Source organism: Stegodyphus dumicola, chromosome 10, assembly GCF_044657685.1.
Source record: "Stegodyphus dumicola isolate Sdum_Otavi_A_Nest chromosome 10, ASM4465768v1".
In the NCBI taxonomy this organism is placed as follows: domain Eukaryota; kingdom Metazoa; phylum Arthropoda; class Arachnida; order Araneae; family Eresidae; genus Stegodyphus; species Stegodyphus dumicola.
In genome coordinates, this window is record NC_140777.1 from 58,919,326 (window position 1) to 58,936,736 (window position 17,411).

A 17,411-nucleotide genomic window follows, 5' to 3' on the forward strand; every position below is an offset into this window, starting at 1 on the left:
AAGACATAGAAGTTCCTTCACCGATTTTGCACGGGTAGTGCACCCCTGAATTCGTCGATGCAACTCGTCCCAGAGTTTCACGATAGAGTTCAGGTCTGGACTCTAGGCAGGCCAGTCCATTCAATGAACTCCATTGGCACCATACCAAGCCTTGGTTAACGTCGAAACATGACAACTGGCATTGTCGTCCTGAAAGTAACAGGGGTCCAACCCGTAAAATTGGCACAACATAGGAAGCACATTGTCATCCAACATAGTGCAGTAGGCATCGGAGTTGAGCTTACCATGAATGGGGACCAAGGGTCCCAGCCCATACCAGGAGAAAAACCCCCAGACCATAATTCCACCTCCGCCGAACTTGACTGTTGGTACAATGCATTCTGGCAGATGTTCTGCAGGTAGAAGCCAGATCCAGACCCTGCCATCCGAACGGTAAAGGGTGAACCTTGATTCGTCACTTCAAAGAACCTGTTTCCACTGATCTATGGTCCAATTTCGATGTGTTTTGCACCACATTAACCGAGCAGCGTGGTTGGACTTTGTAATCAAAGGCTTATGGGCAGCAACACGACCATGAAAAACCAAGCAGATGTGCTTCCTTACGAATGGTATTCATTGAAACAATACTCCCAGGTGCCTGTTGAAACTCCTCGCAGATGAGGGCCATCAGTTGGGTGCTGTTCTTCCGAATTTCTCTGGACAGCACTCGTCAGTCTCTATCTCCCAGTTTCGTTGGTCTGCCAACTCAGGGCACATTCTGACAATCACCGTTCACCTTCCACTTCTTAATCACAGGCCACTGTCGATTTTGGGTACTTCAGATCGCTAGATATGTCCCTTAAGGATCGGCCACATTTGTGATACCTGATAAATATACCTTTCCCGAAATCAGAGAGCTCTGAACTGCAAGGCATCTTGCATGTGACTAAAGCCGATGCTGTTTCCTACACGATATATACCGGCGGAGTCCGTGACGTACCTTAGGACCGCAGATATCGTCATTTGCATAAGTGTGCAAATACTTATTGGTAGTCAGTGTATATTGTTCTGGATCCACCCCTAGTGAATCATCACTTTTCTGCTTAGAATCCTATCCATTTTTCCATTTTGAAAATCCAGGTTTGTTTTATTATTTTTCACAATAATTTAAATGTCTAATATATTACCAGTTCTTCAAAAACAAATGCCGATATTCTCAATGTAAAAAATGTACTTACATTGAGAAATGTACTTTTATGTAGAAAAGTAAGAAATACAAAGCAACAAGAAGAGAAAATATCTGCTGTTAGAGACAGCAAATCGATGTAAAGAAACAATTCTAATTGATAATACAGCAATATGAGCCTGGAAATGGTGGCGACATGTTAATAGATCAATCAACTCGAAAAGAATTAATGGTAATTACTCTAAAAGAATAATCTTTTTACAAAAACTTATTTTTATTTCCTATTAAACACGACATCCATTTATATATGTGAAAGTAAAAATGTGTAGAGTTCCTCACTTTAATACTAAGTTACTGTTGGAAGTGAAAGAATCTTAAGAACTAATAAGCGAATAATCGCTTGAGTTCGTGTGACAGGAAACAACAAGATAGAAGGGTAAACTAACCCTTTATTACTCCAACTAAAGTTTAACAAAACTCCCTCTTGGAGTGTACAATAAAGCCGACAATTCGGCTTGAACTTAAGAGGCTAAGAATAATACTAACCTAATCTTAACTAAAGAGATATAGCCGAAGCTATCAAGATTCTAACAGAGTTGGCCTTTTAACATTAATAGACTGCAAAGCTATCAAGTGCCTAAAGTACGGCCGAGCATAATAATAGCTTATGAAAGAGTAGCCTAAAAAGGTAAGTGCGTGCAGCCAGAATACCTGGTATCTCTCTCCCTAAGACCGATGAACTTTGCGGTTAAATACTGCTCTTCCTCATTATGTATTCAGACGTGATTCTAAAACTACGTTCTGGCAGGATGTAGTAAGTTGAAGTTAAGAATCGATAGGAAAGGAACTTTAACTCAAAATTTAACTGTTAACAAAATTAACATAATCCTTACAAATGGATTGTTTTGCTAAAGTCTATGAGCGGCTATTGACCTTGAACACAGCTCATATCGCAGAAATTTATGAGTGTTAGAGAAAATCTTAAACATGATGTTAATGTATTTAATTTTTTAATTTAATAGTTAAAAATGCTTTGTTTCTTTGCATACCACCTATTTTTCTCTTGCGTACCAGCAGTTGAGAATCGCTGATTTAAGGCATATAAATTGAGATTGTGTGATAAATTATAGCAAATCAAGAAAGGCTGCAATTTATGATTTGCAAATGATAAATATAAAAATAATTTTCCTTTTATAGTAAAGAATTGGAAATATAACTCCCTGATCTGATCATAGTGCAAAATGTTTCAATTTGATGCTGAAACCAAACATTTCAATGGTAGGCTTAACAAACATTTGGCGGTCTTGCTCATATTAGGATGTGATCATCTTAGAAACTAAAATTTAACTGTTAATATCAATGTTTATATTATAAAGAATAACAATTTTCAAAAGTGCTTATTTATGGGATATGGTTGCCATGAGAGAATTCATTGCACATTTTAACTGCAAAGATGAAACCATGAGCATAAACACAAATGCATTTTTCTAACCAATATTTACTATTAAATAAACAAGAATTTTATATGTATGTATGTATGTTCCTCACATTGTGTAAAAATGACGACACCTAGAGCTCCCAAAATTTGATATACATCCCTCCACCCGAACATGTGCACCTTGAAGCCAGAATTTCTTATTTTTTATTTATTGCATATTTTGTACAAATTTGATAACATTTATATTAATTAATTCGAGGATTTAGCAGTAAATAGTGACAACACATCTAGAAATAAAGCATTTTTATCTCTAGTTGAATAAAATGAAAAATACAGTGAAAAGTCTTTAATCCGGACTCGTCCGGACTTCGGCGATTCCGGATTATCAATTTTTCCGGATTATAGATCATCAGTTTAAATATTGTAAGATGGCATGCAGAAATTACAAAATTAAAAATATTAAACCGTAATTTATGAAATAAAGAACAATTATGATCTAAAGGGTATCAAAAGTTACAAAAAAAAAGGCTCTAGTGTAGAATTGGGTGCCCCTTCGATTAGCGACAATTTTTTGTAAAATTTTGACGATGAAATCTCATTTCTGGTTACCATGATAGTTTAACTTTGCCTTAGCCTCCTGATTTTTTTTAAATAAAAATAGATTGATGAGTTACATGGACAAATTTAACCGCTTGCCAGATTATCCCGAGTTATCCCGGGTTCGTATATATTGCAGTTAATTATTATTCCAAGAAAAATCGGGCAAAGCAGAATTTGTCAATACGATTTGTTTTATCACGGTTTCACTCGGCTTGGAGGAAATGAAAGGAAATATTCAGCTTTTATTGGCAATTCGCCAAGTTTTGTTGCTTTTGCGGTTCTTTTGGCGGGACTGGTCATGTGTTTCCCCTATTGTCCAGTATACGTCGGCTTGTGGATTAGTAATGTATGAAGAATGATAGTTGCGTTGAAAAAAGTAAAATAATGGCGATGATGCAAGATAGCGAATGCGATGATTTTTCAGATAGTGATTATAACCTCAAGGCATTTTCCAGATGTTATTCCTGCTACTGAAAAAAAAAATCAAATCCAATGAGGCAGTGTCCTCTGTTCTCCCGTAAAAGAGATTCCAGAGGTAAGCCAGTAAGAAAAGTGACCAGATTACCAGTGTATAGAATGTTAGGTATCACTTTGTGTTGTCCCTTGTTTCAAAAACTCTCATACAACGAACTAACATTTAATTTTTTTATTTGCCCGAGATAACTCGGGATAGTAACCTAATATTAAAACTAAATGCTTTTACATCTGTAAAAAATTAAAAATTCAACTTAAAACCTATATATTTTGTTTTGTTTCGTTTCCTAGTATTTAATAATAAAATAAAAAAATGTGATGATTTTTTGCAATTTTTTTCAAAAAAAGGTGTAAGGGAAGCAGTTAAAGCAGTGCGCAATGCCTAGTTTGTGCAATTCTAGGATGTTTTTTTAAGTAAAAACAGATTGATGTGTACATAGACATAGAGAGGGGCGTAGCTAGAGGTGGGCAAGGGGGGGCATCTGTCCCCGGGCGCAGAATTCAAGGGGCGCCAAACTGATGTTACGAGGCACGAAATCTTCGGTTGTCCCTGAGCGCTGAAAACCCTAGCTACGACTCTGGACATAGAGTTTATGCAATTCTTTGACTTCTTATTTTGGTTTTGCGTAGCGGCCATCTCGAAATTGTGTCTTCCTGCCGCCGATCTTGGCGTCAAAAAAGAATCGCCAAAAAACAAGGGGCACGATATTGTAAACTTTTACCAAAAAAAAGCTTAATATTTATTTGTTTACTTTATTAAACATTTATTATTATACATTATTAAACATTTATTATTATTATACTTTCAATGTAAGTTGTTTAAGTTGCTTCGTTTTATGTGATAACACTTTCTCTTTAATTCTATAAACAGACATAATTTCTTCTTCAGTTACAAAGTTCCGCTGTTAAAGTCCTATAATTGCTGTGTCGAAAATACCAACTAATTTGTCAATCGAAATTTTTTCGTTTCAATAACCTCTGTGTCACTTTCTTCACTATCAGAAGCAAATTATAATGACGAGGAATTCGATTTAAATCATATCAAAGACGGAGTACATCGAGATGAAATACTACATTTAATAAGGAATTATAAGCCAAATAAAATAAAAACATCTGCCTGAAGATAAGGATAGTGCTGACAGATCAACTTCCAATTCATTGCGCACCGCAACGTTTCCCGCCCCCAACCCCCCTCTTTTCGCCATTTTCTCTTTCATAATAACTAAGAGGATATTTATTTATTTTTTTTTTAAGTATTACAGATGGGTGAGATTCATACAGGAGAAATACAATCTGTTACTCCTCAACAATGTGATTTTTTTTTTTTTTTTTTTTTTGTAACATCCCTACTGGATGAGTGCAAGCCAAGGTTGTGTAGTAACAACTAAACAGAAAGAAAATGATTCTCTCTAAAGAAAAGTAATTTTTGTGACTAACTAAGCAGCATTAATTCCAATGTTAGCAAGTTCCTTCCACAGAAGAAGAAACCATACCATAGAAAAAAACCAGTCTAAAAAATGAAAGAATAAAATTTTTAAACTTATTTCAGATTTATATTATTATATCTCTATTCATATGCAGCACTGTTATATTACTAATATTTCAGTTTTATATATAATTTAACTTACCTAATTTATAATTCTGCAACAATCTTTTCTTTGTAATATATATATTTATTTAGAATTTTGCATACTAGCTATATCTAAGTTAAACAGATTTTGAAATTTAATTTCAGTTCATAGTAACAATAAAAATGGTAAAACAAACAATTACAGTACAACTCCATTTATCCGAACTCCGACTATCCGAATCACTTTCAGAATTTCAGAATCATCTGAAGAAGAGAAGGAAAAGAAAAAAAAAAAGGAAAACAAATCTGAAGAAAAGGAAAGAGAAGAGAGAGGATAAGATGACGGTGACATGTCACTTGAGGAATTCAGGAACATTCTTTTGCAAATTCCTCAATGTCCAGAAGTTAATGCTGAGGATACAGCAGGATGGATGTTGTGCGATTCCTCAGAACCTGGATTTCAAATTCTAAATGATGGACTTATTAAAAGTGGGAGAGAAGAAAGTGTCGAGGAAGAAGATTACTTAAGTGTTGAAGTTGAAGTTGACACAGGACGTGTCTGCTATTGAATGTGCATCAGCTATTGAAACGTTTGCTGGCCTTGAAACTGCACTGAAGTGGATGGAGCATCTGCCCGAGTGTGACCACATGCAACTTCTCGTTGTCAAGCACACACACAACTTGGCTGCCCGAAAATGGATGAAGACACTCAAACAGCTTACTTTGACCGAGATGTTCAGCAAGCAATGACTTTCAGCACTTGTAAGTACTGTACAGTACGCTATATAAAATGTACATAAAAGTTTGGTCTTTTCATCTTAATTAATTTAAATCTCTTTTTCTTTAAAAATAGTTTTTTTTTCTTCTATTTTCAGAATACAGTACATATAATAATTTATTAAAGTGTATGTAGACACTTTCTTTGTGAAAAATCCAATTATCCGACTGAATGGGGTTCATTCCCAATTGATTCGGATAATTGTTCTACTGTATGTAGAAGGAACAGAAAATAAAAATGAATTAAAAAAGGAAATTAAATTATAAAACTGATTTAAATTGCAATAAATATAATGTATAAAATTTATAATAAAAATAGTGTATTAAAAGAACATTTTATGCTATTGCATGTAATAATTTATATTATAATTTTATTTTATAATTTTGAATGGATAAATAAATGGATAAATTCAAAAGGGGAGAAAATGCTCTAATCCTACTGAAATTTGGTCTGAGCTATATTGTAATAGATTACAAATAGTAATTTGTGATAAGTTACCAATAGTGGACAGAAAAAGCAATTAAGGAATCTAATAAATCATTTAAGGCACACAAATTTAGACTATGGAATCACAGATAAGAATTTACAAAGAAAACTTCAGAAATTGGAAAATTCATTTTTACCATATAACATTTAATATATTGCAAATGGTATAAACAGTAAAACAAAATTTTGAAAATGGTGCATTCTCAGCAACCCTAACAAATTCTTCCATGACTAAGAAAATCAGTTGCAAGAAATCAATTTTTTACTAATTTAATATTATAGCTGCTTGACAGCAACCTAAAATAGTTATGACAAAAAAAAAAAAAAAAAAAAGAATATTATACAATGATTTCATTGAAATACGAGAGATGAAAAATTGCATTAATTGTTACTAAATAGCTCAGGATGAGATTAATTGAATAATGAAGAAAAATCAAATATCTCACGCTTTGTGTTATGGCAACATACCGATGTGTGATAAAAGTATTTTTTTATTTCTGGAAGGGGCAACACATTTCTGTTAAATTGCTGAGTTTTAAGACTAAATGTAAAATATACATAGGTTACACTTTATCGAGCGGCTACAAATTTTTTTTTTCCTGAGTTTTCTGAGTTTCTGATAAAATTTTAAGAGTGGCAACATATTAATTAAAAATTGTTTGATGATTAAAAGTACATTAAATGTGCACAAAACCTGAATCAAATAAACAAATTCCATCTTCAGAGTGCATATATTTGGTTGGTGGACAATACTTGTTGTATTAAACCATTTTTCTACATTGTGAGAAACATATATATATATAGATTCTTCATTACTTAATAAAAGAAAATTACTATACTACTAATAAAAAAAGAAATTTAACATACTTAGTCATAAATAACAAGGAGAAATTGAGTTAATAATTACAAAATTGAATCTACAGCCTCAGAATTAATATAGTGTAGCACACTAATGAGCAAACCATATTATGTATGAAATAATTTATTTCATATTTTGAATGGATCAATCCAAACAGAAAATTTGCTCTAATCCTGCTCGGCTTGAAGGACATCTTAAAAGTATCTCAATTATATTAGTTACATGAAATTTAAGAAATTGTACGCACTCCTTTTTTACCACATAATAAGATCTAACACATTGCAAATGGCACTGGTAAGGTTTTGGGAGATGTTGCCCTCTGTTTTGAAAAATAGCATCAAAAGTAATGAATTATTATTTAGCTACACTTGTCTCTCCTTTGTACATAAGTAAATGAATAAGAATTCTACCACAAAAGTATGTGTGGTTTTTTTTTTCCCCCCTCCCTTTAGAAATAATCATTTTGCTCCTGAAGAAGAGGGTTTGGTTTAATTGATTATGGCAAAGCACATGAAAGATATCTGAAGGGGAGGGATGCCTTTGTGAAGAACTTCTAAGATAAACTAGCTGAAAATGACCATTAAATCACCCATGCAGCCAGCCCATTTACCTGGAATCAAACCCAGGTTGAATTACCAGTGTTTAGCGGCTTTACTGCTCGAATGCTGGTGGGCCTCCGAAAAAGATGGACCTGTTTCTGACAGAGCTCGAAACAGAGTACCAATTAAAATCCATGTTTGTTTCTTTGCCTAATTTTAAGTACAGTGCTAAAAAAAAAATGGGACAGTCCTATATCTCCTGATCTACTGGGCTGATTGACAAAATTCAAATTGCGTTCTTCATGTCTCGAAAGCGCGACTTAGGATATATATTAGATTTATATATAGCACTATTCTAACATAGGTATTTTGACACAAAATCGGACTTTTTCTGAAATAACATACCAATTTTTTTACATATTTCGATTCTACGACTCAAATTACGCCTAAATATGAAATTTTGTAAAATTTGGAGCAAAATTTACGGAGAAATTCACAAATTTATGTTGGCACTTTTTTGTCAGTTTGCGCCAAGAATACTTCACTTGGCGAACTTCTTAATATATGGCAACCTAGTTTCCTTTCCGGTGAGAGGAAAAAAAGTCACCATCGTTCCTTTTTTCCAAATAATATTCTTTATATTATATTTTTAATTATAACTTATTATTTTAAGTAATTTTTTCTTTTTCGAATTTCATTTTAATTGTTTAAGTTGCACTTTTTTTTTCTTCGAATAACTGTTTTAAAAATTTCTATTTACCTATTCGAACTGCGTAAATAAAGGTGCAGCATTTATTTTTTTTCAAATAGTTTTCTTTATATATATTTTTCGTCATAGTTATTATTTTAGGTAATTTTTAAATTTTTATACTTTTATTTTAATTGTTTGTGTTGCATTGTCTCTTCAGATAATTGTCTTAAAATTTTCTATTTATTTCTTCGAACTGAGCATTTTAAATATATTTATTAATATCAATTTTCCAGAATTTGATTTTATTTATTTGAACTGCGTTTCTTTCAGAAGAATACTTTGTAACCCAGACTAGGATGAGTTTGAAAACTGCATACTATATTAAAAGAGAAAATACAGTAAAGCACAGTTTTACATGCCTTTCAATGTTCCGTTCAGAAAAGATATATATAAATAAGAGAGATGTATAACCGACATTTTAACTTAGGATGACTTGCATACACTGCTTTAAACAGTTTTATCATTGTGCCCATTGCTTTACACAATTTTATCCTACATTTGGTTTCTTAAAATGTTATTCATATTTTAGTCAAATATTTTATTTTTGAAATCGCAAGAATCAAATATCATAACACTGAAAAATTTTAAATTATAAAAAAACAAATACTAAATTTTACGAAAAAATTTATTTTTCTTCTCTTTTTCTTTAAGCATTCTGAAAGTATATTAAAAAGTATCCAACTTTTCGAAACATTTTGGTATTTCTGACAATCATTTTAAATAAAGTTATCGCCTTCCATTTCATAAAGGCCCACAAACGGCCGAGCGGTAAAGACGCTGATCACTGGTAGTTCGGTCCAAGGTTCGAATCCCGCGAACAGGCTGGTTGCATGGGTGTTTTCGTGGTTTTCCCGATGTGTAACGTGTATACGAGCCAGTTTCCCTTAGAAAGTCCTCCACGAAGGCATCCCTCCCTTTAGGCAGATAGCCCTCGTGTGCTTTGCCATAATTAAATAATCCAATCCAATCCTTAATTAAATATAATTGATTTGTAACTTCTACTGGAACTGACGTTAAGAATTGAAGTGCAAATAAATAATATCGTGTGCAATCTTGATAAATATAAAATTAAAAATATTTGCACAGAAAAATATTTGCATTCAGACAGAAAGTTTTTTGAAATATTTGCAATTACTTTATAAGAAGGATTTATTAATAACCGTAATAATTACTTATTATATTACTGATGATTAAGAATCAGTTCTTGACAATTACATTCTAAATTAGAATTTTAAGAATTATTAGAATTTTAAATTAGAATAATGAAAATACGCTACGCACAAAAATACAGTTTAGGATAAAAAATGAGCTGATTTTTTATGTTTTAAAACTTCTTGAATTCATTTAATAAACATCGTATCCTCGTTGTTAATTGAATTCAGAATGCTGGGTGTCGTTTATATAATTATTCTTACTTGTCCACAGAACCTGCTGACTTATCCAGCGATTAAGTAGCTGCAGATCATTTCTACATAACCATTGAACTTCCATTAATTCAGTCTCTAGAGGGTTGTATATTTATATCATAATTTGACTTTTATAAAAATGATTATTCTAAATCTTATGTTTCTATAAAAATATACTGTGCTTTAAAAATATGGATGATAGTACCAGCCGCTCTTTCAGCCACTTCAAAAGCATCAGTTTGTTTAGAAATAAATTGTGCAGTTAATGTCATAAAATTCAAATAAACATCAAACGAAAATTCTCAGTTTTAGACAATTCGATTTAATCGAAGTAAAGTAGCAGACGATAAAACGCTGAAGGTAAAAATTTACTCATACAAAAATTTACTTTTATTTAAAAAAAAAAAAAAGATAGAGAGAAATTAAAAAAAATATTAAAAAATTTATTTACAAAAATAGCTTTTCATATAGTATTAATAAATTTTTATTATGCATCATTGAGGGAAAAAATGTCATGTAATTAATTCTCCGTAAAATTTTACTTAAAATTTAAGGTTTAAAATAGCTGTGGCAATACAGTGTAACAAAAATCCATAGACCACATTTGGCGTTATTATCGCTCAAAAAAAAGATGCCAAATTTCAAAACGCGAAAATATGTAAATTTGTGTATATCTTAGAAAATTTTGAATAAAAAAGTCTAATTTTTTGCAGATATGCTTAAAAATATACTTACTTTAAGATGATGGTAAAAATTTTATAGGTTATAATTCAAAATTTTTTTCGAAAAATTATTTAAAAATAGAAATTTAAAAAATAAAACACAAAAAATGGGTAAATTTTATTTGGAATGAACCTAAATTTCGAAATGTGAGAGAAAAAATCAAAAAAGTTTAATAAAAAAAGAGATATAAATAAATATTTGCCAAATTCAATTAACATTGAGGAGCTAAAATTTTGAGAGCTTAATATTTCAAAAACTACTCGTACAATTTTTACAAAACTTGGTATTCTGGCATAATTTGAGTCGTAGAATCGAAATATGTAAAAAAATTGGTATGTTATTTCAGAAAAAGTCTGATTTTGTGTCAAAATACCTATGTTAGAATAGTGCTATATATAAATCTAATATATATCCTAAGTCGCGCTTTCGAGACATGAAGAACGCAATTTGAATTTCGTGAATTGCCCCAGAACGGGAGATATAGCACTGTCCCCTTTTTTTTTTTTTTTGAGCAGTGTACCTGTCTTTGTTTATTATTCACACTTACACCTTATAATCTTAGTCATGATCACAGTAATAACAGCCCTTGCATAAAAATATAAGCCATGATACTCAAAGTAGGGAACTTAGAAGGAAAAATATGTAATTAAAGTTTTAATCTTTGATTTATAATTCCCTTTTTTTTTTAAATAAACAGAACATTTTAAAAAAGGGGGAACTTTAAAAACATTAGACCAATTTAATGAATTTATTTGCATATGTTAAGTAACTGTTTTCATATTAAATATTACTACACATTTGAAAGGTATCACCATGCTTACCACAGTATTTCTTTGATGATATTCCGTTCGTGCACGATTACTTTTCTTTCAATGATATTAAAAAGATTTTGAGCAGTAGAGAATTCCTCCCTAAAATTAGGTTACATAAAATAGCATATAAAAAATACTAAACAAATATGGAAATATATCTAAGAAGGAAATATAGACAAGTCATACAAACTATAAAAGCTTAATTCCTAATTACTCTTAAATACTGGTAAAATCCTATAATGAAATGTAATTACAAGAATAAAAACAACTCAAACTTTAAATTATACTTCGCACATCTGCTAACCTCATGGGAGTAAAAATGAGAAGTCTGGAAAAAATTCAGAAAATGAAATTCAAAATTTACAGAAATAAAAAAATTGCATATACTTGAAACAAAATTAGAAAATGAAAAAATGAAAAATCACCTTTATTTTAACATACAATAAATGATATTGCTTTTGTTAACCCTTTCACTCCTGGTGGTCTAATGCTGAAACTATTTATTCAAAATTCTATAGAATGTAATCCGATGGTTTTCTTAAATAACTACATACATAAATAAATACCTTAGGACCCCATCTTTTGGCCCATAACAGAAATTTCAAGATAAAATGCAGTCTTCTGTCAATATCAGCATTTTCTGAGTGATGACGTTTATAGAATGTCATAAGTGTGCTTTCTGAGTATTTTGTGTAATAAATTTCAGTATAACTTTTTTAACAGCTGGTAAGTTATCTTCTCAACATTGGTCGCTTCGTATATTTTAGCATTTTGTTGACATGACGGTTACAGATTCATACATCTCATTCTCTATGAATGAAGGTCAAACTTTATGACTGAAAACTTTTCAAATCTCTGTAACAAGCAGATTCACAGCACTGTGAAAATGGGTACAAAAAAGTGACAAAATACAGATGTTTTGTTTCATCTGAGGCTCATCAACAGAAAGCAGTGCATATGCCAATATATGAGGCATCTTTAAATGTGGTTTATGCAAGGCAAAAGCTTAACCCCATAGCACAAAATGGCAGTGCTTAGCTTGTAATGATGGACTCTGTCTAAAGGAAAACTTTTTTCTATAGCATCATCAGAAACAAATCAAGATGTATAGTCCAAGTGGTACTATAGTGTAATCACCATATTTTCTACAGTAATTTTAAAAAATTCAGTAAAAAATTTATGTATATTAAGCATTACCAATATGTTGACCGTGTGACAAGCAAGTGAACTTTTTTAATGACTACTTTTTTGGGGGGAGTCAAAGGGCTAAATGGAATAAAAAAATTCAGCTTCATAATATTTATTACCCTATTCCATTTACTGCACGTTTCCCATGAAATCACTATATCAAAATCTTGAAGCTACAGCAGGTTCCTCTCAATGGACAGTTGTAAAATGTTTTTGCAGTTCTTCCCATGTTATATAATCTTTCTCTCCATATTTTACTATGAGCAGAAACACAGAATTATCCATAAAATATTGAACACTATTAAAAGAAGAATTCTTTTAAATTAGCAATTCTACATGAGGAAATATTTTACTTTAAACTGGGAAATTTCTGATGATGTACCATACTTCTATGTGCATTTTTTCCTAGCTTTTTAGTGCTAGGTTCTGAAAATTTAAAAAATATTAGCATAATTTTCCCCTTCCTCTATTGAACATAGTTTTTCTTTCTGAGGGCTAATTTATTTTTCTGTGCATTTATTATATGAAACATATTTTGTGCAGATTATTTGTTGAGCTACCCAATGCAATAGCTGTTTCTCACAGTTAAAAATACTTTCCAAACATGTGATTTCACCTTACTTCTGTTATTTACATTTCATTTCATTGTAGCTTTATCTACTGCTGATTTCGAAATCTGGGTCTGTTGTTCACCTTCTTCCTCCTTTGTTTCTAAGATATCCTTCTTGGGAACTCTGATCAAGATTCACTATGTGAGGTGCAGGCTTTACAAGCTATCTGAATAATGCAATGTGGCCGGCTCAACTACCATCATATATCAGCTCAATATATGTCAGATAAATGCAATGTTAATATTAATATGTATTCTTATTGGGATGCAGATTTCTTTTAGAGAAATAATACTGCAATATTTACCAGTAGTTTATACATCACTAATTTCCATCTGTTACGTTCTTATTGTAACCCTGTTTTTCAGAAATTAAATCACTTGCATGATTTTTTATTTTTTGGCTTTTGGATGATAAAATTAGTTTAAAAAAGGGGGTGAAATAGGCAAGAAATTATGGATATGCAATTACATGCAATTTCAAAATACCGTCAAACAGATGCAGAAAACACTTTTTTTTTATTATGTTTTGACTTTTTCAGAAATTTCCAAATACAGTTCCCAAGAAACAAATTTTGATCTGCTTTCCAATTTTCCAAATGATGTGAAGAAATTTCTGCCAAATCTGCTACTGCTTTTAATTTAAATATACATATACATATATTTTTAGGATCATTTTTATTATATTTACATCTTTGTATATACTTCTACTTTAAATATTAAATTTGCCTTTTCATTTCTTCTCTTATTCTTTATTTTGTGAAAGTAAACAGTTTTTAGACAGCAGAACTTGCACTTATTTACCCCTTAATACATCACATAACTATGCACGCCTGTGTAGAAAACGGTGGCACTGGAGAGTGAATTTTGTACATTTTCCACTGCAGTTAAGGGGTTAATAATTTGTAAAAGACTACAAAGTTTCACTTATCACTTAGCAGATTTTTTTAATTCTAGACATTTTTTAATTCTATAGACAACAGAAAAACATGAGGCAGAATTTCCTTTTGTTCAATATGATTCAGACGTCCATTTTCTGGAGACAAATTCTGTAGGTTGCTAGAAATCAAAGATGCTGGAAACTTGCTTCTCCTGTCTGAAAGGCAATCTGATCAGCGCTGCTAAAATTGGCTCTACACCAGCTTCCGGAATGATCTCATGCGATATATAATTCATCAAAAAAGTAATCCGCTCCAATGTTGGCACAAAAGTCATTTTTCGGGGATCAGCAAACGAAATTTCCAGATTTGGGCTAAAATATTTAAATTCCTCCCCCCTTTTTTTTGGTCAATTTTCGAATTTTTTTACTTTTCCTGGTTTTTCAGGTAGTGTGGCAAACCTGTTTTACGATTTTACAGCAGACATTTTTTCCATTAATCTCACTTTTCTGATGGGAATTATGTTTCTTATATACTTAGCTATCCAAAATTTGGAATTTCCCAAGCTTTTAAAATAGTTGAGCTTTAATGGCAGCTTTACTACATTATAAAAATTTTAATGATATAAAAAATATTCATATATTTACAAAAATTATGAAAAAATTCATGTATGTGAATTACTAATTCATATGTTATCAAGCTAAACTCATTTTAATGCCCATAAAATGCTGATTAATCACAAAACCTAGGTACATACAGTATATGAATACCAGGGTTCGTACACATTTCAGCACATGGAAATAACGTACTTTTAAGGACCATTAATGAAAAAAGACCTATGAGCAAATGGGAACTGAATAAATTCAATTAAAAATACTATCTATGCTTGAATTTCACTTTTGTAATACCATCCTAAAAATAAAATAGATCTCTAAGTAGTATGCATTATAACTAAACATGAATTAATTAACATAATTATTATTAAGTTTGAGAATAAATTAAACTTTATGCAATTTATCAAGTAGCATTAAATATGTTACACTTACAACAGATGGACATATTTGAAAGAAGATAAGTGATATTTACGTTTTAGTCACAGTTAGATTTATTTATTTATTTATTTTTTTAATGTCTCATTTTGTCACATGCTTGGTCAGTCTAGAGGTTGAGTAAATAGAAGGTAGAGTTTATGTCAAACGGCATAGGTTAAAATGAGAAGTAAGATCATAATCAGCATGATTCAGAACAATAGACTGAATGTTGTTACTACTGCTGCTGCTTGTCTAGAGAAACACCTGCTCATTAGAACAAACCTGAAAGGCCTGATGTTGGCACAGTTGGGCAAGTGTTGAAAGTTAGTCGGGCTCTGTATGATGCAGTTAGTGTCGTAGCTTCATGTAAAGTTTCAGGGGTTGTAACCCAGTTAATATAATTTAAGGTTCCAACAAGCCATTAAAGCACCAGAGGTGATAAGTTGTTTTGTATTATTTTAAGTCTCACTAGATGCAAAGTATAAGTTTTACTTGAATTTTTACATTTTTGTGTTTTATCTTGTGACCACAGTGAGTATTAATGAAAGGCAATAACTCGCTTTAATATGTAGAGATAATTTTTAAGGGTAAACAGTTAGTTATAAATAATTAAATTAGGTAATTAGACAACCTTAGCTATTATGGATTTACATGGCCACCATTATTAAATTTTATTTTTTAACAATATTTGTTAACAAAGGCCTATTAAAATCAAAATCTAATCAAATTTCCCAGTTTAAAATACATGTAATTTATAACATTGATCCTTAAATGATATTAGGATAATTACACATTAAAAGCTACAAAACATTTATGTTTTATAACAACACCACTCAACAAAATATTTATCCCTCATTTTAATATGAAACCTTTTTGGCTAGTTTATATCAATTTCCTTCTCTTTAAGCATCTTTTCTAACAATTAGAGATTTGTCTCAAAATGCAAACCAATGTTCTCGATAGTTTCTGCATCAACCTAAGTGCTTTATCTCCTAACTTGTTGTTATAATAGATGGTGTGTTGCGGTGCTAAATGTAAAAATGAAATAGAATTAAGTGTAGTAACATGGCATTTTTTGAATTAAAGGATGAACAAATATAAATCAAATGAATTGCTTACTTAGTAAATCGCGTTGTGTAGCAATAACCCATAAATACTTACTAACGTGCAGATCAAAATGTGTGATCTAGAAGGAAATACGAAATCAAAGTACTTACCCCAAAGTATGGCAAGTGTATGTTACCAAATCAATTATATTTTATTCTTCATCTTTGATATTGAAATAAGCATTAATATAAATAAAATTATCAACCAGACAGACGAATAAATTTGAACATCAAGCACGAGTAATGCGCATCACCAGAATTAACGTTGCACTCAGAATAAAGTCAATCTATCTCTATCAGCTCGAAACAAAGTCTTGGTGTAAAAGGAACAATCAAATTTTGATAGCAGTCATTAAGCGCACTTGATTAATCATGGTATTTCCGCTTTTTCTTCTTTAAATCAGGAAATTTCAGATCTCACAAACACATGCGCGCGAAGAGTTCTCAAAAGGAGGAAGAAGCTGAACAAAAATTATTTTCTGCAACGATGTACAGGAAACAGGAGTAATTATTTTCTTGAATCTAATCTCTTCTTTCTAATAATAAAAATCTCACTAAAAATGATTTTCATGTATAGCAGACAGCATCGAAGGAAAGCAAAGAGAAGCAGGAAAATGCACATCGCATCAGCCAGGGAGAGGACAGACCGAAGCCCATCCTACACCCTCGAACGCCAGCAGCAGAAGGGCAAGAAACCGGTTGTTGCAATCTTTTTCGTGTTGTCCTTGAGCGGCTGCGGTTAGCACACCTGATGCTGAATAATGTGGAGGTTTGCCTGCACACTTGTCAACTTCTCCACAATGTACCTATGAGGGTTTACTTGATCTGGTAAAAGTTAAATAGTCAAAAACCCCCAACTGATGTGAAGCAAACTATCACTATATCCGAAAATAACTAAAATATCAGACAAAGGTTTAAATAAGCCTCTTATATAATAAGAACTTAGAATATAAAGGCATGTTCTGTTGCTAACAAAATCATTTACAGCTGACGGTGACGT

General features: G+C 31.5%; 1 protein-coding gene across 1 annotated transcript in view; it reads right to left on the reverse strand.

Moving 5' to 3' along the window:
• LOC118193663 (gamma-tubulin complex component 5-like) overlaps positions 1-17,411 on the reverse strand; it is a 125,941-nt gene that overhangs the window by 73,007 nt on the left and 35,523 nt on the right. Inside the window, exon 7 of the mRNA XM_035364785.2 lies at positions 11,611-11,700. Coding sequence (XP_035220676.2) covers positions 11,611-11,700 — 90 coding nt within the window. The remainder of the gene's footprint in view (positions 1-11,610; positions 11,701-17,411) is intronic.